This window comes from Dryobates pubescens, chromosome 10, assembly GCF_014839835.1.
Source record: "Dryobates pubescens isolate bDryPub1 chromosome 10, bDryPub1.pri, whole genome shotgun sequence".
Taxonomy (NCBI): Eukaryota; Metazoa; Chordata; class Aves; order Piciformes; family Picidae; genus Dryobates; species Dryobates pubescens.
Window position 1 is genome coordinate 26,718,714 of NC_071621.1, and position 26,520 is coordinate 26,745,233.

At 41.9% G+C, this 26,520-nt stretch overlaps 1 protein-coding gene across 1 annotated transcript; it reads right to left on the reverse strand.

Moving 5' to 3' along the window:
* Positions 1–611: 611 nt before the first annotated feature.
* On the reverse strand, positions 612–17,849 carry FDX1 (ferredoxin 1). Its single transcript, XM_054164713.1, has 4 exons — positions 17,574–17,849; positions 7,961–8,085; positions 4,836–4,965; positions 612–808 (listed from the first exon to the last, which is right to left on the reverse strand). Exons 1-4 carry the CDS (start codon positions 17,741–17,743, stop codon positions 694–696), a joined length of 540 nt encoding a protein of 179 aa, XP_054020688.1. The 5' UTR covers positions 17,744–17,849; the 3' UTR covers positions 612–693.
* Positions 17,850–26,520: the final 8,671 nt, after the last annotated feature.

Sequence of the window (26,520 nt, forward strand, 5' to 3'; positions counted from 1 at the left end):
TCCTCTTCTACACCATGTGTATCCCCGTATTTGTGGTGTAGTCAAACATAAGTACAGTTAAGGTTTACTGACTTCTGATTTGGGCCACAGAGAGGCACTGCAGCAGTCAAGCTGCAGTGCCCAACATTCTGTACTGGCCCTAGATTTCCTGGTTTTAACAGTACTTCTGCAAAACAAAATTTGCCACATCTCATTAAGATTCCAAAGTTTGGAAAACCTCTACCCTGGAAATCCACTACTTGCTGAGGAAGTATTTATGGAGAAGGTGAACTAGCTCTGAGTGTACCATCTTTAATGGCAACACTTTAACAAGACCCCATGCAGCCTTACAAGTTTTGTTCTCTTACATATCTGGGTTCGACATCTAGAAATGTACAGGGGTTTTCAGGAGAAGTCCTGTAGAAGTGATCCAGTTCTCAAATGTCCTTGAAGGTTTTGGCAGAGTAATAGTATATGAAATATGTAATACACTTGGCTAATGTTTATAATCCAATGATGACTATAAGAAGTATTATTGCATTTGAAGCGTAAAAATATAAGAGGTTTTATAAAGAAAATTAAAATAGCATTAATCTAATATTGATAGTCATATAAAATAACTCACAATCATGTAAGTTCCCATATTTAATTACACATTTAAAAATAAGTTATAAAAATAATTAAGCTTCTTTAGAACCCCTATGGTGTTTCCTTTTAGGAGTTTTTACTCATGTCTACTGATTGTCTAACATCAGCCACAGCTTCTGGTACTCTAACAGTCATATCAGCCATCCATTTCTTCAGGCAGATTTGGCAGCCCAGACGTGATCTGTAGGAAAAGAGGTTGTCATTAGTTTTAGCCAAACATAAATCTCACAGCATTTACCCCCTTATGACCCCAACATTCAGCCATTCCAAAATGTTATGATCTAGAAACAACCACTGTCGTGCGCGGTCTTAATCAAGACTAGTGGTGAACTGGATGCATCAGTGCTAAGATATATGTGGCAATCATCAAGATTTACATTAACAGAGTTCAGTACATTGGAAAGTTGTAAAACAAGTACTGCCTGAAACAATATAATAATGGTGACTCTTACATTTTCAGTGGGTACAGTCAAGTGCAGGGAATGACACTTGATCCCCCAAGGGTCATTCAGCATCTCTAAAGGTTATGAAGGCAATGAAACCAAATGAAAGCTTAGCCTAACACGTTCAGAGTCCAATGTTTTCAAATGAAACAACTCAAGACTGGGTCACTAAACTAGAAAGTTAAGAGTGAAAAGACAAGGAATGCAAGGAAAGTGATAAAATACTCATGAAAATACTCATGGCATGTGAAGAGTCTCCATCTTTCACTTTTCTCCTATCATTCAGCATGAAAAAAGTGTTGCAATACGAGCAATTAAAAACCACTTAATTAATATCACAACAAAATTCTGCAGACATCACAAACTACTTTTATTGATGGGATATCTTTAATTCAATGTCCATGCTTTGGTACAGAACACTTAAAACATCAGCAAGGATGGGCAATGTTCTGTAGCCCCAGTTGAATAATTTAATCTGCATAGGAATGTAAGCAGAGATATTAGAATAGAATAGAACCAGGTTGGAAAAGACCTTTGAGATTGCTACATTACTAAGCAGCACTATATGAATTTGAGAAGGGCAAGGAGGCTGGTGAGAGGCCTCGAGCACAAGCCCTGAGAGGAGAGGCTGAGGGAGCTGGGATTGTCTAGCCTGGAGAAGAGGAGGCTCAGGGGAGACCTTATTGCTGTCTACAACTACCTGAAGGGTGGTTGTAGCCAGGAGGGGGTTGGTCTCTTCTCCCAGGCAACCAGCACCAGAACAAGAGGACACAGTCTCAAGCTGCACCAGGGGAAGTTTAGGCTTGAGGTGAGGAGAAAGTTCTTCACTGAGAGAGTTGTTAGCCATTGGAATGTGCTGCCCAGGGAGGTGGTGGAGTCACCATCCCTGGAGGTGTTCAAGAGGGGACTGGATGTGGCACTTGGTGCCATGGTTTAGTCATGAGGTCTGTCGACAGGTTGAACTTGATGATCTTTGAGGTCTCTTCCAACCTTGGTGATTCTGTGAATACCTCTACAGAACTCTTTCAAACATAGAGATCAACTGCTTCTAAAGCTCCCATTTCAGTACTATACCCAAGATAACACTCATATATAAATAACTGTATACATCAACTTCTGATTACTGCAATGTATGTATAAATGCATGTATTACCAGAAGATGTAATCTCATGAATATGCCTCCATAAGAATAGCTTTGCAAATGAAATCTGACAGAAAAGCGTCATTTATAACATTTATATGCAGCACTGCTCCTAAGGCTTAATTTTTCCTGAAATGTCTCTTTTTTGCTAAAGACCAATGCTAATTGTAGATGTACTCTGTAGTGTGACAGTGGATTCATTTCATGTGAAACAACACTGCCCTTTGTTTTGAGCCTGCTACACAGTAGTACAAAAAGTCCTAGGCAGCACTATATAATACTGAGAAAGAAGCTACACAAATTCTTCCACAGCATTTACAATTTTATAGGTATTTAACCAGATCCCCTCACCCCTTAAGGCTGAAGAAGCCTGAACCCTAAAAAAGCAGATTTAGTCAATCACTTCATAAAAGCCATTCCCCTTTAACCACTTCTATAGGCCTTCTTTTTATTTCCTCTCATTCCATTACTTAAGGGAAAAAAAAAAACCACCAACCACCACCAAAACCAAAAACCAGAACACAAAACAAACCCAAACCCACAACAAAACAGTAAGTCAGACTTGCACAACTATAAATCATAGAATCAATAAGGTTGGAAAAGACCTCAAAGATCATCAAGTCCAACCTGTCACCCAAGACCTCATGACTACTAAACCATGGCTTCAAGTGCCACGTCCAATCCCTTTTTGAACACCTCCAGGGATGGGGACTCCACCACCTCCCTGGGCAGCAGATTCCAATGGCTAACAACTCTTTCTGTGGATATATATATAAAGATATGATGAATTCCCATTCTGTCAGGTAATGGCATTTTCTGTTTCCCACCATGTTACTATTAATAATCTCTACTGCTCCTCAGTTAATCAAAATTATTTCATTCTAACCTTTCTAACTAGCATGAGCTTTCATGGCAGAAACTTACCCAGCTACAGAGTCAATGACAGGAAAAAGCTTTTATTCTAATGATCTTGAAGGTCTCTTCCAACCTGATCTATTCTATTCTATTCTATTCTATTCTATTCTATTCTATTCTATTCTATTCTAATTTCTATTCTAATGCTTATGACAGAGCATAGCAGTGCATCTCCATTACACAAGTTCATATTAGTACAGGAGACCAGGTAACCCATAGCAAATATCACTCACTTAGAAGTTCTATCTTCCAAAAGAGTCACCCTCTCACATATGAAAGATCCCTGGCCATAGGTGGAACACACCATGTTGGGAAAAACTGATAGAAACAAGCGACTTCAGAGGGTCTAAAACTATTTGGTCTGAAGCCCTTAGAGAAATATTTAAACAGAGAGCTCTGGCTTTCTGCTGCTTTTCAGTTCATCAGTAAAAGCTCTTTGCTTTAAACCTTTAACTAGAAGCAAAAAAAAAAAAAAGAAATTATTAGATTACTGGCTTCCAAAGCTTTAGGAATTGGTTTGGCCCAGAACCTAAAAGTTAGTCTTAGGAGGATGCCAGTAGATGGTAAGAGTGAACTAAATTCACACTTAATAGGCTTATGGTTTTTTCCAAACTGAAAATATTTTTTGGGAGACAGAAAAAACAACAAAGCAGAAGAAGCTGAAATAAATTAATGCTATACAGGCCAGGTATAAAGCCCTCTGACAACACTAGAAAGATTCTCAAAAACTTCAATGAGCAGTTCCACTGAGGCATGAAGGAGAGGGGTTATGAAACCTCGTACAGCACAGCCACCTAGGGTTCATGTAAGCATGATCTAAGATACAAGCTGCACATACACCAGCAAGTAGTGCAACCCACTAGGATTAGGTCTCTGATGACAATGTGACACCCTCATAACTCTGATGGTGGGGAGATGCAGAACAGGTTACTTTAGACTATCACTAGTCCAGTCCTATGCTGAAATGCCAATTAGCAGTTAAGAGCACACTTTAGGATTAGTTTCACCAGAAAGGGAATCTGGCTTGTGCACATCAAGAGCACTCTGACTTGACAACTGGGGACACTGCTATGTGGGATGCTGTTTATGCTAGAGAAGGCTCAGGGATAAGGTCTTATCAATGTACAAGAATACCAGAGAGACGCAGAGTGTCCATCCCTGAAGATATTCAAAAGCCCTCTAGACATGGTCCTGGGCTCTAAATGGCCCTTGTGGTTGGACCAGATGATCCCAACAGGTCCCTTCCAACCCCAAACCCCAACCCTTCTCTGATTCTGTGAAAAGAAGATCTGACCAAAACTACAATACTAATAGCAAACACATTCCAAAAAATACATTACATCTCTACAGGCTAAGGGAGGTACTGAACAGAAGGGAAGGGAAACAAGAACAGGAAAATCCACACACAGAAGCAAAGTTTTTGTTGAAGCAACTGAGGTTTCTGTACTTCTTCACTATCTGACACTTCTGTATCAGATGTCTCTTAAGAGCAAGTACTGGCAACTGCCACTCTTCAGTTGAAAAAACAATACTGACAGCTTTTTAATATGAATTCATGTAAACAAGATTTAAACTTGGCAGTCCCATTTGTGTAACAGAATGCAGCTATTCTTTAAAAGCCTATTAAAGCATTCTAAAAATACTGGAGTGCCACATCTGCAAACTCTCCTTTCTATTCTTTCATGTAGTAAAGTGTTATGCTGCCTTACGTGTCTGTGAGGCCATATGCCAGGTCCAGCATGTCCATCTCTTCATCAGTAATTGCATCTAGTTTCTCAAATATGTGGTCTTCAAAGATTAAATGACAAGTTGAACAGGCTAGCGTTCCTTCACATGCACCTAAAGAGGTTAAAGAAAGGATAACAACAAAATACAAGTTTCAAATTACAGCAGAATTTCAGAAATCATCATACATGTTTGTCTCATACAAGAAGTCTCTCTGTTGATTAGCAGAATTTGGTTTATGTGGTCCCACATTCATCTATCTACACTGCATTCAACTGTCTGCAGTACATCTACAGTTCCTACAACCTTTATAGCATTCAAAGAGAGAAAAGTTTTCTACTATAAGCATGCAAACACAGACAACACTGTCACAACCAACACCACATAATTTATTTCCATGGTTCACCCTTCAATTTCTCTCTTCCCCATGGTTTTGAAGCTTCTTCAAGAAATCCAACAAAAGACACCTGCTATATAACAAGTTCCTCAGAATACCTGGTATTTCTTCTCACTCAACAGAACACTAATCCAGAGCAAAAAAGGCAGGCTAAATAGAGATGGTTTTCCCCATGTTAAAGAGGCCTACATGTGTTAATAAATAATCCAGCCCAAGCCAAGATCTAATGATTGTTCTGTTGAACCCTAGCAAATAGCAACTACACCTAGAGCAATTAGGTCATTGCCAAGACAGTAAGAGTTCAAACACTAGCAAGTTTGTCTTGGCACCAGCTCTATACAGCGGCAAAGTTCTCTGCTTTGCTGAAAAATGTTCAACTTCAGGTGGAGGAGAAAGCTGAACTCTTCACACTTGTGTGAAGACTGGTGTTAGGGCACATAAATCCCCATCTCTGACTTAAACTGAACAGAGAAGCAGGTAATGATAAACCAAGTTTAACTTATTTGCTCATTTTCAGGGAAAGAAGAATTAAGTATTGTGAGCACATCACCTTTGTACTCATGGAAACAAAGAGAAGCAGGGCTGCATATACATAGCCAATGGTATGACAAGAAACAGTGGGATTCAACATCAGACCACAAAAAGCATACAAAAAGCACTGTGCTGTTATATGTAGTAAAGGTATCAACAACATATATTCAAAGTGAGCATGACATTGCACTAGAAGACCTGATTTTTAAAACATATCATGTCTTCATACAAATGCATGCAAAAGAGTAGAGTTTTAAGTAAAGTGCCCAATCTATGATAAGATTTTCAGTTTAAATGTTAAACATTTTAATGCTGGGTGAGGTGAGCAGAGAAGGGGAACAAACAGAAAAAGGTAAAAGAAAGAACACCAACAGTCTGAACAATGGAAGGTCTTTCTGCCAGTGTAATGCTAGCAGCAAAATGAGCACAGCTGAATCATTCAAATGTTTTGTAAGTCTTTGTATGAAGATAGTTCTGATTATTACTGCACATGGGATGCCCCCTAGTGACAGAAGTAAATCAGTAAGATCTATATTTTGCATTTTTTTCCGTAATTACTTTTTTCTAACCATAGAACACTCACCATTACATTATTTGTACTGCATTCTTTCTCTGCCCTAGTATGATGTTTCATTAGAAAATTGTTACTGAAATGGGACTAGCATATTTTGCAGTTAGATTGGTACAGTAGCTCAAATTTTTAGAATAGAATAGACCAGGTTGGAAGAGACCATCAAGATCATCATGTTCAACCTATCATCCAACACCATCTAATCAACTAAACCATGGCACCAAGCACCCCATCCAGTCTCTTCTTAAACACTTCCAGTGAAGGGGAGTCCACCACCTCCCCGGGCAGACCATTCCAATGGGCAATCGCTCTCTCTATGAAGAGCTTCTTCCTAACATCCAGCCTAAACCACTCCTGGCACAGCATGAGGCTGTGTCCTCTCTTTATTGAGAGCATTATCTTTCCTTTCCTCTGCCCCATACTTTACCACAAAGACTTAGCATGGCTGACATTTACACAAACAGAAAATATTTACTCCACAGTACAAGCAGAGTAGCCCTAAGTCTGTAAGACACATTTGATAAGAGATACATAGAGCTAGTCACCCCAGCACATTACAGATTTTTAAGAGACAATGCTCCTATCCCCACATAAATGAAACACACCCCAGATTTTATAGTGTGGAACACCAACCTAGTTTTTCCCCAAAATCACTTCGAGCTGTGCATTCCCTCATGCAACCTGTATTTTGCTTCCCACTTGAGCTATTAACTTAAGCTTGTGTTGATGTAAACACCTGTCCTGAAGTATTAGATTTCCTTGACCAAATACCACAGCTTTGCAGAACTGCAGAATCCTGCAATTTCAATGGAACTAACTATGGAAAGTGCAAAAACATTAAGACATAGAGGTGTTAGTACTTCCTCCTATTTGATTTTAAACAGCTTATACAGAGTTACAATTTCTCTGGGACTCTGGTCTCTTTTACACATGTCCTTTAACAGGGAACTAAACTTTTTGCTCTTTCCTGTTAGCTGACATGATTTGGTGGTTTCTTTTACATAGAACTAAAATATTACAGCATTGTGCTACAAAAAGCCTGATAATAAAATAGAGACAGTATAGCAATACAAAAGTAACCAGACACTTCCAGAAATAGGAATGGGCTGCCTGGGGAGGTGGTGGAGTCGCCATCACTGGAGGTTTCCAGGAGGAGACTTGATGGGGTGCTTGGTGCCCTGGGCTAGTTGTTTGGGTGGTGTTTGATTGGTTGATGGGTTGGACGCGGTGATCTTGAAGGTCTCTTCCAACCTGGTTTATTCTATGTATTCTGTGGTTTATTCTATGTAAATACACCTGTTCTGTGTTGCCTTCAGAATCATTCGGCTCAGAAGAGTCTATGGGTGGCAGCTTTCATGTTCTGCTTTGACAGCACTCTGTCCACATTCCCCTCCTTTAACATTCAAACAAGGCTCACCCCAGATATGTTTTTTAACTGGACACAAAATATTCTATGCATTTGCAGGAGAGGGGAAAAAAAGTGTGTGCATAGTGGGGGGGTGTAGGTCTGCAGGAAATCCAAATAGAGTACAGGTAGGTTTTATGAATAAACTCATAAATATTCAGTTATGATTGGACTTGATCTTAAGTGTCTTTTCCAACCTACTTACCAAAACCATCTATGTCTAGATTATTATCAACAACAACATCCAGCAGAGAATCTCCAAGTTTTCCTTTGGCTGTTAGTTTGTCACCATCACGATTTATGAAATGAACAGTTATTTTATCTTCTGAGCTAAAAAAGAAAAGCACATAATGGAATTAAAGAAAGGATTTTACAATTTTTCAATCTTTAAAATGCATTGAATACTGCTAAACCAGTGTGGTGGTTTAGGCTGAGTGCTTCCTGTTGCCACCACACAAGCTAGACCCTTGATGTCCCGAGGGTCCATCCCAGTGGGTGGACAAGGGAAGCTACGCATTTCATCCCATAACGCCCTGCTCCCTATAAAACCATCAGCAAGGTTCTACACTTCCTCCTTCTTCCCTCACTGCTCCTATGGAGATGGTCCCTATCTGGTAATGGAGAGAGAGTCATCTCACAGCCTCTTAGGCCTGGCTAGGCCTAAGGCCAGGAGGAGAAGGGGGAAGGGCAGTCTCAGATCTGGCCAGCTGAGATTAGCCTAACAGTTGAGGAGCGGGTGGGGGGAAGAGCGAGCCCTGGGGGTTTTGGGTGTACCCTCAGGTGGGAAAAGGGGAGTGTTGGGATGCTTCTGGGTATGCTTTGGGATCTCCTTCTGTCACTGTGCTTGTGGTTCTCTGTGAAATATTCACTGCTTTTCCATTTAAACTTTCCACCACTTCTGCCATCCATTTGTCTTTTTTTTCCTGCCCTGGTGGGAGGGAAGGGAGGGAAGGAAGGGAAGGAAGGAATGGCCTTTCAACCCACCACAACCAGTAATCAATATCAACTCTGAGAGCACAGAAGCCCAGTGCTTTTAAAAGCACTAACAGGTATAGGCATTTACTGCTATGCCATGAAAAATAAGGAAAAAACACCCTTGTTTCTGTTTTGTTATTAGAAACTACACAGGAGCATGATGTGTTGCCTTTCATTTAAGAGAGTCACCTCTATCCTTTCTGGCACATAGTTGTACTTTTATTAAAGAGCTTACTTCAAATGTTTTTCTACACACCTCTCTGAGGACTCTTTATTTGGATTTATGAAATTTTAACTGTTCTCATCATCATGATTTTTTTCCATTTCTGCTTAGACTTTCAGACATTTGACTTCATTTATTCCAGAAATTAATTTTCCTCTCCTCCTCAGACCAGAAATACTGCAAGAGCATTCTGGGTTTTTTTGAGCACAGATTCTCCTTGGATTTCACCTTGTAAATATTCATTCTAGTGAATGTCACAGTTTTGACACCAGCTTCAAAGAAAAAGTCTCTGCACTTTCTTGCTTCACTTCTCAGACAATTCAAGTTTATTTAAGAAAAAATTCTCTTGCAATCTGCATAAAAATTTCTTAAGATGAAAGCTTTTAATAGGAAAATAAAAGATACCTTTCTGGTTCCATATTATGTTATTTCAAATGCAAATTACAGGAAAGCAAATAAAATACAGTTTGTTTGTTTTTAAGTAAACTATCTTCTTTCCAACAGAAAGTGAGCAAACCAAGATAAACCTGTTGGACAGATACTGAAGAAATCTGCCAAGAGATAAGAGATGCAAATAGAACAACTGAAAGCTAATGCAAGAATCTGTTTCAATGTGAAATCCATGTTTAATAACAGTATGCTTAATATTACCTTTAATCTTTTTAGCAACTGTGGACCTTAAGTGACCTATGATATGGAAGGCATACAAGCTTGAAAATCAAGTCACCTTCTAATCCGTAGAGCTGCATATTAAAGCAAGAATTTGAAAGCAGACAAAGAACAGATTATTTCTGGAACTGGCTGTAAGAGGAAAATATGTTCTTAGCAACCTGTGTCCTAGCTTGTTTTGAAAAACAACAAACGTTTATTGCTCCAGGCTTAATATACTTGGCACAACTGTAAGCTCAGTTGGCAGTGGTATGCAGGATGATTCCTTATGATGTCATGTTCAACTCTTGTCATATCATCCCTCACTCCATTCTCTAGAAGGCAGCCACAAGATACTATTAGGTATAAATTAATTTTAAAACTATGATTGATAATGAAGGATTGATCTTGCTGATGTGCAGAATGCAACTGAAGAATGCACTATAATACACTTCAGAAATTCTGAAGATATCTCTTTACAAAATGCACTTAATATTGCATGGCCACCTGTGATACCAAAGGACTACCTCCAGCAAACTGTTATGTGAGGGTTTAAGTTAGCTCTCTGCTCCATTTTTGCTCCACTGCTATACTCACACCTCCCACAGCACAACCAAGGAAATGAGCGCTTACTTCTTAGATACACCAGTACAAAATTCACCACTTCCACTGGTAGTTTAAGAATGATAGGTTTAGATTGCATCTGTAAAGGCATAGATTCACATTCTGACAGCCAAAGTGAACCACCGACAGTATAATTTTAAACTGTTTCAAAAAGCCCTTCCAGAACTCACCCAAATATTCTCACTGACTGAAATATTTGTCAGCATGACAAACCCAACCCTGACAGGACACTCAGTGCAAAATGTACTTGCATTTATAGGCATCCTCTGCCCAAAATATAGGCACAGCAAGTAGTAAATACTTGTTCAATATCCAAAACATACCCTTTCCTCTGTTACAGGATGACAGAATCACAGGTAACATGGACCCAACCACAAGGATCCTTTGTAAGAAGACAAGTCATCTCCCTCCTAGTTTTCAAAACCCTCCTGAAACTGTCTTCACCTACAATTACACTTCAACTTGCCCTAACACCACAGTGGCATAAGAAAAGGTCCTGCCCTCCCTCCTTTGTTCCTTCTATCCCCAGCACTCTCACTATCATGCACAAAACTGGATGTGGCTGAAACCCAGCTCTCATAGATCAATGGCTGTATGCATGTCAGAACAGTATACAGTCAGATCTTAAACAAAATTGACATCAATTTAAATCTGTGTTTCTGCAGCTTTATGACTTAATAATATAATGTAAGCTTAATGAACATCTTAACCCAATCTCCTTCCAATATAAAAACACAGGCTTGGGTAATTCCCACTCCAAATCACCTTGCCATCATCCTTAGACCAGTATCACCACAAGTCAACTCATTGTGCTAATCTGGCTGAAAATCAATCATAAAAACAAAGTAGTCCTGGGTGAACCAGCAAGCAAAACATCACTGCCTGCAACAGACATGAGGAAATAGGAGTGGGATCCCCTTTTCAGTAGGAACAATCTTGCATTTCCTTCTGGCAGTCGTGGAACTGCACTACAGCTGTGCATGCCTAACTGGTGCAGCATGCAGCAAGGGGACAAACCAAAGTACCACCGCTAAGTCACTGACTTTTCTTAAAGAGCACTGGAGTAATTAATCCTTTCTATGGGACCTGATCCATCCTGATTGGTAAGTGAAAGTAAAATGTATTTATTTTTAATAAAGTTAGAGATAGCCTTCTTAAATCTTCTAGTAGAATCTGGTTGTTTGCTATTGCCATCTTTGCATAGCAAAAATGTTTGATTTTTAAAAATCACTGAGCCTTTACTGTGCACGAGCCCAAGTGGTGAAAATACTTTCAGAGGTGTGTACACATAATAATCAGACTAGTCAGACATTCAAAACACACCTTAAAGAACTTTTTAATTACTGGGAGATATCATTAAAAATAACACCCACATGAAATATGTAGGCTTGATAAATTTCAATAGGGCTTTTGCCTACTCATTGTTTCCATGAAGAGAACAAAAACAACCAACCACCACTATACAGCTAACTTGTCACAAGCAATTAACACGAAACAGAACCACACAGAATCACAGAATGTTAGGGGTTAGAAGGGATCTTGAAAGATCATCTAGTCCAAATCCCCTGCCAGAGCAGGATCACTTATCCCAGATCACACAGGAACACATCCAGGCAGGTTTTGAGTCTCTCCAGACAAGGAGACTCCACAACCCCCCATGGCAGGCTGTTCCAGTGTTCCATCACCCTCACAGTGGAAAAAATTTTCCTCATGTTTACATGGAACTTCCTGTGCCTCGACTTTCACCCATTGCCCCTTGTGCTATCATTGGACGTCACTGAGCAGAGCATAACTCTGTCCTCTTGGCACTCACTCTACATATTTATAAACACTAATAAGGTCACCCTTTATTCCCCTCCTCTCCAAGCTTGAGACTCCGCTCCCTCAGTCTCTCCTCATAAGGAAGATGTTCCCCTCCCTGAAATAATTTTTGTGGGTCTGTGCCGGTCTTTCAAGCAGTTCCCTGTCTTTCCTAAACTGAAGGACCCAGACCTGGACACAATATTCCAGATGCGGCCTCACCAGGTCAGAGTAGAGGGGGAGGAGAAACCCTTCTTGACCTAATAGCCACATCCCTTCTAATACACCCCAGAATGGCATTGGCCTTCTTGGCCACAACAGCACACTGCTGGCTCATGGTCAACCTTCCATCTACTAGGACCCCCAGGTCCCTTTCCCCTTCACTGCTCTCCAACAGGTCAGTCACCAACCTGTACTGATACATGGGGTTGTTGTTTCGCAGGTGCAAGACTCTATGAATGCCCTTGTTGAATTTCCTTAAATTTCTCCCTGTTCAACTCTCCAGTCTATGTCTTGCTGAGTGGCAGCACAATCCTCCAGAATTATGAATGTCCAGATTACTTAACTATTCCCTAACCCAGTCCTCATCAACCCAGTCCACATCACCCAAGGAAAACGTCTCCTTTGTCTCCTATCTTCCTCTGGAGCCTCAGGGGTCTGGGGCTCCTGAGGAAAGTTTCCAGCAGTATAAACATGTACCAGGTGTATGCAAGTATAAATAGTCTTGGATTTATCAGGAAGAACAGAACATATTCTGTGTAATCTACAAAAAGCAAAAATATCCCAATTCACACTCTGATGAACCTATCACCAGGTGTGTGCTGTTGGTTGCCACAGTATTATCAGCTTTGTTCAAGCTTGCTTTGCTAGGCTACTCTAAATTAAGCACACTGCAAACACACAGAAGAGCACTAGAGAAATGTAAATGCTGTTTATTGTCCCTCCCATGCAAAAAACAGTACTGAAAGAATCCTGACAGCTACCTCTTTTCCCTTAAAAGAAGCATCTTTTAGAATCTTCAACTATTACTTCCAACCTGAGAACTCTCTCTTGCATTCCTCCAACCAAAACAAAGATAACTGTAGCTTGTTTGGGGCACACAACCAGCCAAACTTTCAGATATTTTATTAAATGGTAAATCTAATAGGACTACCTAACTGCTTGAAAAGTTTCTCAAATGAAACTATTATACAGGTCTCAATTAAAATGTGAGTTACAAATATGAACTGACCTTCAAAACATGAGGAGGCTCAGGGGAGACCTTATTGCTGTCTACAACTACCTGAAGGGAGGTTGTAGACAGGTGGAGGTTGGTCTCTTCTCCCAGGCAACCAGCACCAGAACAAGAGGACACAGTCTCAAACTGCACCAGAGGAAGTTCAGGCTCGAGGCGAGGATAAAATTCTTCAGAGAGAGAGCTGTTAGCCATTGGAATGGGCTGCCCAGGGAGGTGGTGGAGTCACCATCCCTGGAGGTGTTCAAAAAGGGATCAGATGTGGCACTTGAAGCCATGAGGTCTTGAGTGACAGGTTGGACTTGATGATCTTTGAGGTCTTTTCCAACCTTATTGATTCTATGATTCTATGTAGTAATTATGTTGTGGAGCAAATGTTAATACAGCTACCTAAACTGGGATAAAAAATTTTTAGAAAACCAGTGCTCACCATGCTTCCAAAGCACCATGCAGTGCTCACTGCTTCCAAAACACAAAAACAGAGCAAGAAAACAAACTAAATGGAAATGAAAATATAATACTTGATGCTTCCCTGGAACCCTTGGGAACCTCTGCTCACAGGAACCACCTCGGCTGGCAATTTTATATAGCTAGGTCTTCATCCTCTAGACATAAAGACAGGTAGTTTTACTTACATGAACAATGGTGTTTGACACATTAAAAAGGCAGTTACTGAATGCCTTCCCTGCTTCAATCTTTGCTGCTAAGAACAGTCCTCAGGAATCCCAGACCTTGGAGGTGAGAGAGAAACATGGTGGAAGGAAGACCCTCCACTGTCAGTGAGGATTGTGTTAGAGATCACTTGGGTAAACTGAACACGCACAAATCTATGGGCCCCAGTGGGATGCACCCATGAGTGCTGAGGCAGCTGGCTGATGTTGTTGCTCTGCCACTCTTCATTATTTTTGAAAGATCACAGAAAACAGGAGAGTGGCCTGATGACTGGAGGAAAGACAATATCACTCCAGTCTTCAAAAGGGGCAAGGAAGATTCAGGAAATTACAGACCAGTCAGCCTCACTTCCATCCCTGGAAAGGTGATGGAGCAGCTCATTCTGGAGGTCACCTCTAAGCACATGGAAGAAAATAAAGTTGTAAGGAATAGCTAGCATGGATATGAGAAGAAATCAAGTTTGACTAATCTGATGGCCTTCTATGATGGTGTAACTGAATCGACAGATGTAGGGAGAGCAGATGTTGTGTACCTTGAATTCAGCAAGGTTTATGGCACAAATAACATCCACATAGGTAGGCGCAGGAAGCGTGGGTTAGAAGAGCGGATGGTGAGATGGATTGAGAATTGGGTAAACAATAGGACTCAGAAGGTTGTAATCAGTAGTGCAGAGTCCATAAATCCTGAATACCAAAATATTTTATAAACATTTAGCCAGTGTGCCCCTTCCTTAAAGGCACAGCGTCAAACGGTCACACTAGTGGTGTTCCCCAGGGGTCAGTACTGGGTCCAGTCTTGTTCAACATCTTCATCATCAACCTGGATGAAGGGGTTGAGTGCACCCGCAGCAAGTTTGCTGATAATAGAAAACTGGGAGGATTGGCTGATACATCAGAAAGCTGTGCTGCCATTCACTGTGATTTGGACAGACTAGAGAACTGGGCAAAGTGAACCCTAATGACGTTCAACAAGGGTAAGTGTAGTGTGCTGCACCTGGGGAGGAATAACACCATCAGATTAAGGGTCAATATGCTAGAAAGCTGCTCCATGAACTTGGACCTTCGAGTTCTGGTGGACAATAACTTATCCATGGGATAGCCATGTGTCCTTGTGGCCATGAAGGGCAACAGTATGCTGGAGTGCATCAAGAACACTGTGGCCAGCAGACTGAAGGGAGGTTCTCCTCCCCCTCTGCTCTACCCTGGTGAGGCCACATCTGGTGTACATGTTCAGTTCTGGGCTCCCCAGTTCAAGAGAGAGCCCAATGGAGGGCTACAGGGATGATTAAGAGACTGAAGCACCTGTCGTATGAGGAAAGGCTGGGAGACCTGTGGCTGTTTAGCCAGGAGAAGACTTGAGAGGGGATCTTTTTAACGTTTATAAATATATGAAGGGTGGGGGTTAAGAAGGGACCAGTCTGTTTTCAGTTGTGCCCTGTCATAAGACAAGGGCCAACAAGTACAAACAGGAACACAGAAAGTTCCACCTCAACATCAGGAAGAACTTCCCTGTGAGGATGATGGAGCACTGGATCAGGCTACCCAGAGAGACCATGGAGACTCCTTCTCTGGAGACTTTCACAACCCACCCAAACAGGTTCCTGTGTGGCCTGATGTAGATGATCCTGCTTTTGGTAGGGAGGTTGGACTAGATAATCTCCGGGGATCCCTTCCATCCCCTACTATTCTATGATTCCATGTGTCTTTTTACTGGAATTACACTGACCAACTGTATAAAGCTTGTTAACTGGATCTCAAATGAATAGAAAAAGATAACTTGCACATAAATGGAGAAAAACTAACACACAAAGAAAATCCAAGGACCTTCTTTTTCTCCCAGCTCACTCGGACAGGTTATGGCGTGAGGTACATAAACGTTACATCTGAATTACTTGCTTGCGCAGGTTGGCTTTTTTACTGCCATTCTTGTGCAATGAATGTAAATAAATTCCTGTTTGTGAAAGATGTGAGGGATTACAATTCTTACAGTGCTACTAGGCACGGAAATGTTTTCCCATTTTAGTATTTTCTTCCCCCCATTTTTCCCCTGTTCAGTAATTTTAATAATGTGCAAAAACTTGACACTTAGGTTTTGTGAATTAAAAACTGCAGCTCAAGGACTTCAAAATAATAGATTGTCAGGGCACTCACTCAGTGGAGACTTGATTTTAAGCAACTCAGCAGGATCGCTCAGAGATCAGATCTAAGCAACTTACTCATGTGGGAGTCAGACTAAAAAGTTAAGTCTCTCTGTATTTAAAGTATCTACTGGAACAAAGTAAAAAAACACCTACAGAACAGTTCAAAAGCAAACTATTGAAACAGCTTTGATGGTGAGGGCACTACTCAACCTAAGAGGCTATGCTACACTCTTCATAGAATCACAGAATCAATAAGGTTGGAAGAGACCTCAAAGATCCTCAAGTCCAACCTGTCACCCAGCACCTCAAGACTACTAAACCATGGCACCAAGTGCCACGTCAAATCCCCTCTTGAACACCTCCAGGGATGGTGACTCCACCACCTCCCTCTTGATGTTGGGCACCTGATTTTCGCTCAAGAGTCCAAGAAAATTCCCGAGCAACCAAGTAAATTAGGCTTTCAAGACTATGCATTTTAAATGCTGAAAGTTAACTGTAGGCTCTGCCCTATCTTTGAATATACAAGTGAGAAGTCAGAAGGCCATCATAAACAAAGCCTTTGACTACATGTACTAAGTTACAAAATTATAGTTGTGGGCTGTGGAATATTAAATGTCTACAGATGTGCTGCATTTTCAAACCCCTGCTCATAACAATTGCTGATGAGAACAAGGGCTCTGCACACTTAGATGCATGAGTGCTCTTCAGTAAAGAAAAACTATGCCACAGGCAGTAAACATGATCAGTACTGAGCTCAGAGAGAAGTACTGCATCTACACGCCTAGCCAGACCGTCATAACAACAAAAGGCAAGTGTTGCACTGCATGAAAAACTAACACTGATATGGTCATAATCTTTTGGAAAACTAATCTGAACACTATGAACCCTAGTGTAGCTCTCCATCAGGACCATAAGCTCTTTCAACGGAGTTCGTGACATAGGCCCTATGGTTAACCACGACCGCTGGGTCGGTGCGGTGCCTAACCAGGGCTAGATCACGGGCATCTCCAGTCCCACACCGCCCGTTACAGTCCTGCACGGCAGAGCTCACCTCACTCGCTGAGGGCGCTCAGTCGGCACCCTCGGGTAGGGTGGTCCGCCCGGCCCAGACGGGTGTAAAGTCCGCCCGCAGACCACTTCACTGCCATCGCCACGGCAGCCGCCAGAGGGATGGCGAGAGCCAGGCTGAAGCGCGGCCGTGAGAGGACATAGGAGGCCGGGACCTACTCTGGACGGGCTAGGCAGCGGCAGGATCTGCGGGACTGCGGGGCACCGCGGTCTGCTGCGCGGCGACAGACCAGAGGAAGGTCACGCAGCGCTGGCCTTCGCTGGCCGCCCCCACCCGGGCGGACCGTGCCACTGGCGGCCGTTGGCCCCGGGTGCCCTCTGCGCCGAGGCCCAGGCAAGGTGGCCGGGTCGGCCCGCTACGGCGCTGCCGCGGCGCGAAAGCAACCGCCGCTGTGAGAAGCCCGTCCGGCACCTCACTGCTCCGACTCTCTTACCTGAGCACCGCCCGGGCAGAAAGGCTGAAGAGCCGGGCTGCCCTCACGGTAGCGGCGCCGCTGCCGCAGACTGGCCTCGTCCCGGCTGTCGGCGGGGCGGTGAAGAGCCAGCGACGGGAGGAAGCGGCAGCGGCGGCCCTGAGGAGCCGTACCGGCCCCGGGGCAGCCATGGCGGCGGCAGGACAGGAGCAAAGTCCCACGGCTTACGCCTCCGGCACGAGCAGCTGTAATTCTCGTAGCCGTCTACGTAGTGCACTTCCCGCCCCCTTTGACGGCAATGAGAGGTGACCGCGCGACGGGAAGAGCGGGGTTACGCAAAGTGCGCAGCGATGCCTGGAAGGAAAAGCCTGGGCCCTACGGAGAAGGCGCAGCGCGCTGCGAACCCGCGTGACCTGCAGCCGCCGTGCTCCTCAGTAGTCGGCAGAAGCTCTCCTGTTCTCAAATCCAAGCTCTAGCCCTAGTTTTCCCTGAAAGTCGGTCCCGTGGAGCTCAACATGTCCTGCCCTCCTCCCCTGTTGGCGGTGTGAGACTTGTCACGGCTGCGGCCAAGGCAAGGGTTCAACGCTGCCTGGGCCGTGGCGGGGTGCCTGACACGCTGTATAAGTGGCACTCGAGAACTCGTCACTGTATCCCAAGTGCTCCGGTGGGGGCCTGGCCTGAAAGGGCTACGCTCCTTGGCTCCAGGCAGAGCAAAAAGCACGGACCAGCCAGAAATTCCCAGTTCCTCATTACTCTTTCTTATGACAGAAGATCAGCTTCTAAAACCCAAGCAACAGCGAAGGGTCAGCAACGCTGTCTGAGGTTTTAACAGAGGTGAGCATTTAGGGTGAATAGCTCAAGGATCACTATGTGCAATAGGAAATTACGAGATTTCCTAAGCAAAATTAGATACTGCATATACAAACTTACTGCACATTGCATCTAGTTATGTAGATGCCTTTCACTCTACCACACACAGATTGGAGGATGCTGAGTGAATTTATAAGAAATAAAACTTTGATTTTTAAATAATTAATTCAAACAGGAGTGGAAATAAATGGGGGAAAAAAGAGGAAATGTTTAATTCTGATGTGCCTGAGGTAGCTAAGATTAGTCCTGATGTCTTACAGTTTTAGGAGTGTGCTTTTTTTGCATGAGAATGAGATCAAACAGGAAGATGTTGTACTGTGTAACGTAAATTGATGTATTATATTAAAGGAGAGAAGGTTGTGGTGGAAACTGGCCATAGACCAAGTGACTTGAATGTGCCAGTTTCCATGCTTTAGTTATAGCCTCAAATAACTTTGTGATCAGTTAATAACCCTAATGTCCCTTGTTTCTTATTAAGGAAGCCATCATTAATGGCAAAAGAGTTCTTGGTTTCCCTAAACTGAGCACAGCAAGCTCTTTGAACTTGGATTTTATATACTTTCATGTAGGGTTTTCATTCATACATCATTTTAATGAAGAAGGCCATTTCCGTGAACCAACTTTACCCCCGTGCTGGACATGTTTATAGCTCTGTTCCACCCCTCAGACTGCCATAACCCAGAGTACATTACCCCCTTGCAGAAGTTTAGTTGGCATAGTCCAAGGTCAGCTCCTTCACTGGTAAGAGCAGTTGTGAAAAGTGCTTTACTATTTTTTTAAGTTATATTTGTGGGATGCCAACAAACCACTAGATGGCAAACAATTCCAGCAAGATAATACACAGGTATTCATGCAATCTTCTATCCTTAGCTTAATCACTAAGGCCATGGAGTGTAGTCCCATGGCAATTTATAGAAATATGGGATGAATCTGATAAGATCTTTCTCCTCCCTACCTTTCCCTCTGTTTTGCTGCTCATGAGAGGTGAACTATCTAAAACCAAAACATGGGTAGAGAAACAAGAAGGAAAGGGGTTGGGTGTGTGTGGGGGTGGTTTCCAGCCATTTCATTTCCATCAACAAGCCTACAGACCACCTCTTGTGGAGCAAGAAGATGGGAGAACAGCAGTCTCAGTTTGGCTTGTTTTATGTTACCGAGCATGTAATTCCAAGGTTCACAATGATTAAAAACATCACATATGTATACCGATGATCAGCAGATAATTTCCTTAAGTTACTACAGATGATCTCTGAGTCTTGGTTTTCTGTCTGCAAAAGACATGGTGCAAAATGCATATTTATAAAATGCAAATCCATGTGGCTCAAAGAGATTTTTAAAATGCCAGATCCACTATTTGTTTGATTACTTAATCAGATTGTGTGTGCAATTAGCTTTGCTGGTCGTTATCAAAGTTCTGTGTGAATGTGTGTTTTGACCTGGATTTTCTTGGAAGCAAAATTGTGTCAAATTAACACTTTCAGGTGAAACACTGAAAGAGATCTAGGGAAAGGAAAGGATCCATAGGCTATGTGGAGCTTTCTTTTTGTGCTTAGGAGAGCAGCAGACACGTTATTTTGTGTTGGAACCTTCATGTGACTGGGCGCAGGAGTGGTCGTATGAGCTGCTAACACAGAACATTTCCTACATGTTTGTTCCTCCAAATGATGCCATCTGTTCAACCTGACTTTTCTAGTTCTGAGACCATGTAAATGACCATGGTCTTTCCCTCCACTTGCCCCTCACAGTTCAATAACACAGACCTTGATCTAATTTTAAGCAATCAAATAAAAATGTAATCATTAATCATAGGAAGAGCCAACCAGTCAGAAACTGAGTATAGTCAGTACAAGCTGAATTAGCAAAGATTCAGTCTGTAGCTGAGTGAGTGGGACATGCTGGCTCGGCACTTTGTTATTACCTTCATCTCAGGAGCATGAAGGATGTCAGAGTGGTGAGGCCTGAAGGAACCCGTACTTGCAAGAAGGCAGGAATGTGAAGGAGAGGTCATCCACTAATGAAGGATAGCTAAAATGCTCATGGGGTGGCTGTTTTTATTTTGAGAATTAAAGTGGTTTGTAAGCCTTTCTGTAAAAGGCAGGTAATCTGAGTACCAGCAAAGTGTGTGTGTGTGTAGCTGCCAAGTGATTCTGCAGCTAAAGGGAGATTGGGAACTTCAGCACTTTGCTGTTGAGGATCCGGTAACTGCGGTGCAGCAAGGCAGGAGAGTATTTTGTTTGCAATGGTTTTGTCTGTGCACCTGCAAAACAGTGGGAAACAGATAGAAATGTTTGAAGTTTTGTCATTCAAAGAGGTGGAGATCTGGAAATAAGCCAGAGCCTGGTGTTATCCACTCAGAGAAGAAAGCTGGGGAGGTGGGTTTGTCTTATGACAGGAAGGTGAATTACTGCAATGGAATTCTGCTAAACTGTAAATAATTCATTACTTCAAAGCCATGGTTCTGTCATACATACGAGAGCATGAAATTTGTGTGAGATTTTGCATCTCTGTGTAGGAGATTTTTAAGTTAGTTGTCTGAAAGTCTTGATACTCTAACAGAAAGATGTGTGAGTTATTTCCACAAGAAAATGTTTCTTAACTCACCTGAATTTTGAAATTGTTCTACTTCATGTTACACATTTCATAGCAACAGCTCCTTCCTATGACAAGTTGAAACAGAATATGAACAGTTTAAACAAAGCAGAATTTGTCATCACTTAGTTTGAGCCAGACTTCCACTGTCAATAGGGGATCTTAAAGTGTGTTCAAAATACAGCTGTACATGTCATGAAAGGGAAATCCACTGCAGGCTGTTCAATACAAAATGACCCTGTCAGGCTCATGTCTGAAGCCCTTGATCTCCAAGCTGTTTGAAGATGGGAAGGTATTCTGAGGAAGTCAGTGCTTCTTCATGCATATAATAAGACCTTGAAGCTGAAGTTGTGAAGTTCTCACTAGATGACAGGAATTGAGGACCAAAATCCACAGCATACTCCCTAATGAATTTGGGCTAGGGCAATCTTTTTCATTACTACCAGTGTCCCAACTCCTGGTCAAGATTTTCCAATTAAAGAGAAAGCCATTTTCTGACTGCACAAGATTCATGTTGGCAATGAATTAGAGCCTGGTATCTACTCCTTTTGCCTACTGATGCCCACTTCTCTTCCCTGGATAATCATGTTACAAATTATCAGTAACAAATTTTTACTCTTTTCCCATGAGTCTTTACAGTTGTTTTGTAAGATCACCTACAGCAAAGTGTAAGCAAAATCTCTTCATTAAGCAAGGATGCTGAGTGCTGTAAATACTGCGATTCCTGCTGTCCTGTCAGTAGCGAGAGGAGTGAGTGATATATGAGGTCCTGCATGCTGGTCTTTACTTCCTTTGAAAAATACATCTTTGTATAGCCCACTAGAGAGTAATACATTTACTTTTAGAAGTAGCCTATCGGTTAATAATGAGAAGCAGTTCAGTTATACATAAGAAAGGCTTTAGTAAAAAATTCTTAAGAGAAAGCGTGATGCAAAGGTTTTGTGCTAAGGCAGGAAGTTTGTGTGGCCACCAGGAGGCACGGCAAGCTAGGGCTCCATCTTGCTCATGGCCCTGAACATGCTGCACGTAGGAGCAGCGAAGGGAGGCAAAAGGTTTTAATCAGATTTTTGCATCCAGAAGTAGGAAATTGAGAGATTTCTAGAATAAAAATGCGGAGAAATGGCAAGAAGCCAAAGTGCTAAAATGCATGCATATATATATATATACACATACATCTAGATAGATATAAATGTTCTCCGGGCAAAGGCTATAATTTCAAATAGATTTTGTTGCTGTTACTCACAGCCAGTGGAAGGCATAATTCATACGGCTGAAAATAAAAATGCTAATCAGTGTAGAAAGCAGTACTGGGGCTCAGCTTCTTAAAGTATATATCAGGAGCTGTGTAAAAGGCCAAATTAGATGCCTCCACATATGTGTGGGGAAGGACAATGTTTTGATGCTGCACATAGTTATATATGTGTGCCAAATCCTATCTGTTTTACCTTAAAAATATAGAAGTTATTACAAAACCAGCTAGAGGCTTACCAAGAAGTACATGCACATTTGGGTCTCCCTGGGATTCCAGGCTGTAATAAGTTTATCAGTTACGCTTCTCCTCCGACAGTGTAGCTGGAGTTAGAAACAATAATCCTTCCCTGAGACCCTAGGAGCATGTATATGTCACATCAGGAATGTAGCCAATGGTGTTTTCAAAGCTGCTAAATTTTGTAATTTAGATGCCTTTATTTTTTTTAATTTTTGAGAGTATTGTAATCAAAGCCTTCTTTTCAAACTCTGGTGATCAAATAGAAACTGAAAATATAAAACCAGGGAAACAAAAAGTTCTCTTCCCAGGCTTGAAGAGAAACCTGAATATAAGAGCACAGAAAGGAAATAAAGAAAATGCCAAACTATTATTAAGGCCTCATGAGCTGTTTTGTTTTGGTGGGGTTTTTTTAAGCCAGTCTCATGACTTTATGGGAACTGATTTATTGAAAGCCTTGGTTTGGCAATTCTGTGCTTGGCTAGCTCGGGCTTGACCCAAGTCCCCTTTTTTCTTGGCAGCACTTGAAACAGTTGAGATGTAGCCTATGCTTCGTAATTCAAGATTGCTGTGTGCAGTCAAGAACCTTTAAGCGTTGGAAATGAACAAAGTGACCCAAAGCACTGAGGCACGGCTGGCAGTGCAGGCTGTGGAGCTGTGGTGAGGAGCCACTCTGCTTCCCTGGGACCAGCTTCTACATATGTTTAGTGCAGCTGACACACTCTAACTGGTGTAGAAATGCTATTTTACTTTTAAATTGCTCTAGTTTAGCTGGCAATAATCCAACTGCTGGAAACCCAGTTGTGTACAGAGAACTCATCTGATATTACCAGTTCTTCAGCATTTGCACAAGCTACTGCTGCACATCAAACAGACACAGTGTGCAGCCATCTCCTGCAGCAAGTCACGTCCTGCTGTAACAGTGCAGCAGCAGTGCCAGGCATTTTCATGACCGTTCAGCGATCTCTGCAGTAAGACAGCATTAAAACAATGCTTCCAATGTATTGCACTGGCATTGCCTGTCAGCTCTTATTTCAAGGCAGAGCACTCTGTTGGAGTATATATATCATATAGTAGGTTTCTCTTGTACTACTCATAGGGCTCTTAGCCAAACTCCTGGCACAAGGTTGGAGTTAGCAACCCGTACCTGTACTGCCATTATGCCAAACTGCTGAGGTGGCACTCTATTCTGTTACGTTTTTGTACACAGCAGCAAGGGTAACAGAACCATGCAGCTCTCAAGTCTTAAAACAGGACAATTTTTTTGTTTTAAATTGCCACACCTGTTAAGTTATCAGAGTCCTGCTGCGTTACATCATCACGATGCAGAGGCCTGTGCAAAAACAAGTAGATGAATGCCTAGTTCCAGTGTTTATGCCTTATGTGATTAAGCATGATAACTCTTTTAGTAACCTCTAAAGCAAACAAAGTTCCTTTGTAACATCCTGGTCTCACTGACTTGCCTGCAGTTGTGATTTCAGGACTAGCGCTTGTTGCACTTGACAGCTTTTATCTGTCTCCTGGTGCATTACTAAGGAGGAAGAAACTTCAAATATATTCAGTTATATAATGGAGAAGCAAACACATTTCCAAAAATTACTGTTTGTTTATCAAGGGAAGTTGGGGCTGTGTGAGCTCTTTCCTGAGCCACCGTTGTTGCAGTCATAGCAGACCTGCTTGCGTCTGTGCCATTTGCTAGCTGGGACGTCAAATTAATTAGGCTGAACTTGTTTCCTTTGTATCTACTCATCCTGGGTTAATAGTTCAGAGGGTGTATATGAAAGACTGAAGCTCCTGGCACTGCAAACATATGAGTAGTTTTGCTCAAAAGGTTAGTATCACTGCTTGAAAGACCAAGATGTCATTACACAACAGCTAAAGCAAAATTACTTGGAGTTTTATTCCCATATTGTTACAAAATGCTCAAATTTTCATAAAGCAAAAATACTTCAGTTGAAACATAAGATCACAGAGTTCCCTGCTTTTGTTTGAGTGTATTATATTTTAATAGAAGTACAGCAGAAGTTAGCAGTTATAATTGCATCCCCCTACATACTAGAGCACAACCTGTGTTGGGTGTGCCTGGTCCTCATGCAGATAGCAGCCTCTCAAACATCACGGACATCAGCAGAGATGTCCACAGACAGCCCATTGGCATCCTGTCTCTATACTGATACAGCACGGTGCCCAAAACTGAGCCATGATTACTGTGAACTCTGAGGTGTGCTTGCTTGCTCTCGGATCCCTGAGCTCTAGCAGCTGGTTTGCACAGCTGGGCTTATCTCTGATGGAGTGCATCTACTCTAGAGGAATGTGCTGGGTTACACCACCCTGGTGGGGAGGAGGGTTGCAAGAGCTGCGAGAGGGAAGAGCAGAGAGTAGCTTGTTAGTACTTTGCCACAACAAGAACACAGCCAAGGTTAGCAAGAGCCAAGCAAAAGCTACCAGCTACAGCAAAGGAGCTGAAAAGAGTAACAGTTTACACAACTGACTTTATGTTAGTTACCAGACCAATGGGATTATGTAGACCTTATAGTTACTTTTCATTTGCATCCAATGGCAATTCATTTACATTCTACCACGTTCTATTCAAGATCTGTGGAAAATTTTGTAGGCATCAGCCTAAAAGTGCCACAAGAAGTATAATGGTCCCAGCTTGATTTATGGTAAACAGTATCTCATACTCCATCTTTGATTTGCTGAATTATCTTGCTTGTCCCATAAGTTTGTTAGTGGCTTTGCCTACTGCATAGGAAAAATAGCAGTCCATTGATTTAGATTTCACTGAATCTGGAAAAATTTAGATCACAAGTTCTGCAAACCAAAATGTGTATCAGCAGTTCTTTGACTAAAATGATCAGGACTAGGAGGAGAACCGTAAATCTTGTGGGACTACCTTTACTCTGTGTTTTAACTTACTGCAACAGAATGTAGTGAGCCCTTGAATAATAGATTATGTTAGGTACTGCACAAATATTTTTGTAACTGATTTTGGAATTTTAATTGCTAAGCAGAGGTATAAAGAGAAATCTAACTTACTGGTTTCATGGTTTGTTGCATTTGTGAACAAGGTTTTCTAAGCTCAAATATTTGTGCAGTGACACCTGAAATGGGCCTTTGCATAAAATAATTTCCCAAAAGCCTAAGTTACCAAGAAGAACTGACTTCCTACAGTAAAAGATTTTCTGAACAGTTGTGTAACATATATTTCTTACAGTCTGACAAAGGGAACTAAAAATTGACCTTTCAGAAACAGAGTTTGGAGCAATTACTTGCTCTTCAGCAGTCCCTCTGAAGCTTTCTTCACAGAATTAAACCTTAGAGATTCCTTCCTATGTTTTTCCTCAAGGCATGTGAAGTTTGATCACTGACATGCTCTCTCTGTGGGCTAAACCTAGTTTTTTTTCCTAAGAAAACGCTGAACTCCCTGGAGCATATAACTTGCCATAATGCATTATGCTCATTTAGCCCAGTTGTGTACCTCTAACTGTTGTCAATTCCCAATGCTTCTGCAAAGTTGCAAACCCAAACATATTTTCGACAGAATTGGGGTGATGAAGACTTCATCCTAATTACTAATTAACTTGTTTAAACTTTGTGTTTCAAAGTATTTTTTTTTCTAGTAACCCTTACATAAACAACAAGAATATCCAGAAATATAGTAATTCAGGACAAGAGAATATTGCTGTCCCTCTTAGACTTCTTGCTGTGTGCTTTGACTTCAGTAACATCCTGAGGCAGTGAGTTTCAGAGTCTATTTTGCTCTTTGATGAAAAGACAACCCTCAATTTCAAATACACAAGTTGGCAGCTGCGTAGTTTGCCTCCTCTTGTACTACAAGACTAAGAAAGCTCACAAACTATATTCTCTACTCTATTTTTACGTATGCAAGTCTTTTGCTAGATCTTAACCCAGATTTTCTAGGGAATAGTTACTAAAAAGTGACCTAAATAGTACTGTACTTACCATTTACAAACGGCTTAAAACAGAACTTAGAAAGGAGAAAAGTAAAGAAAGGGAAGT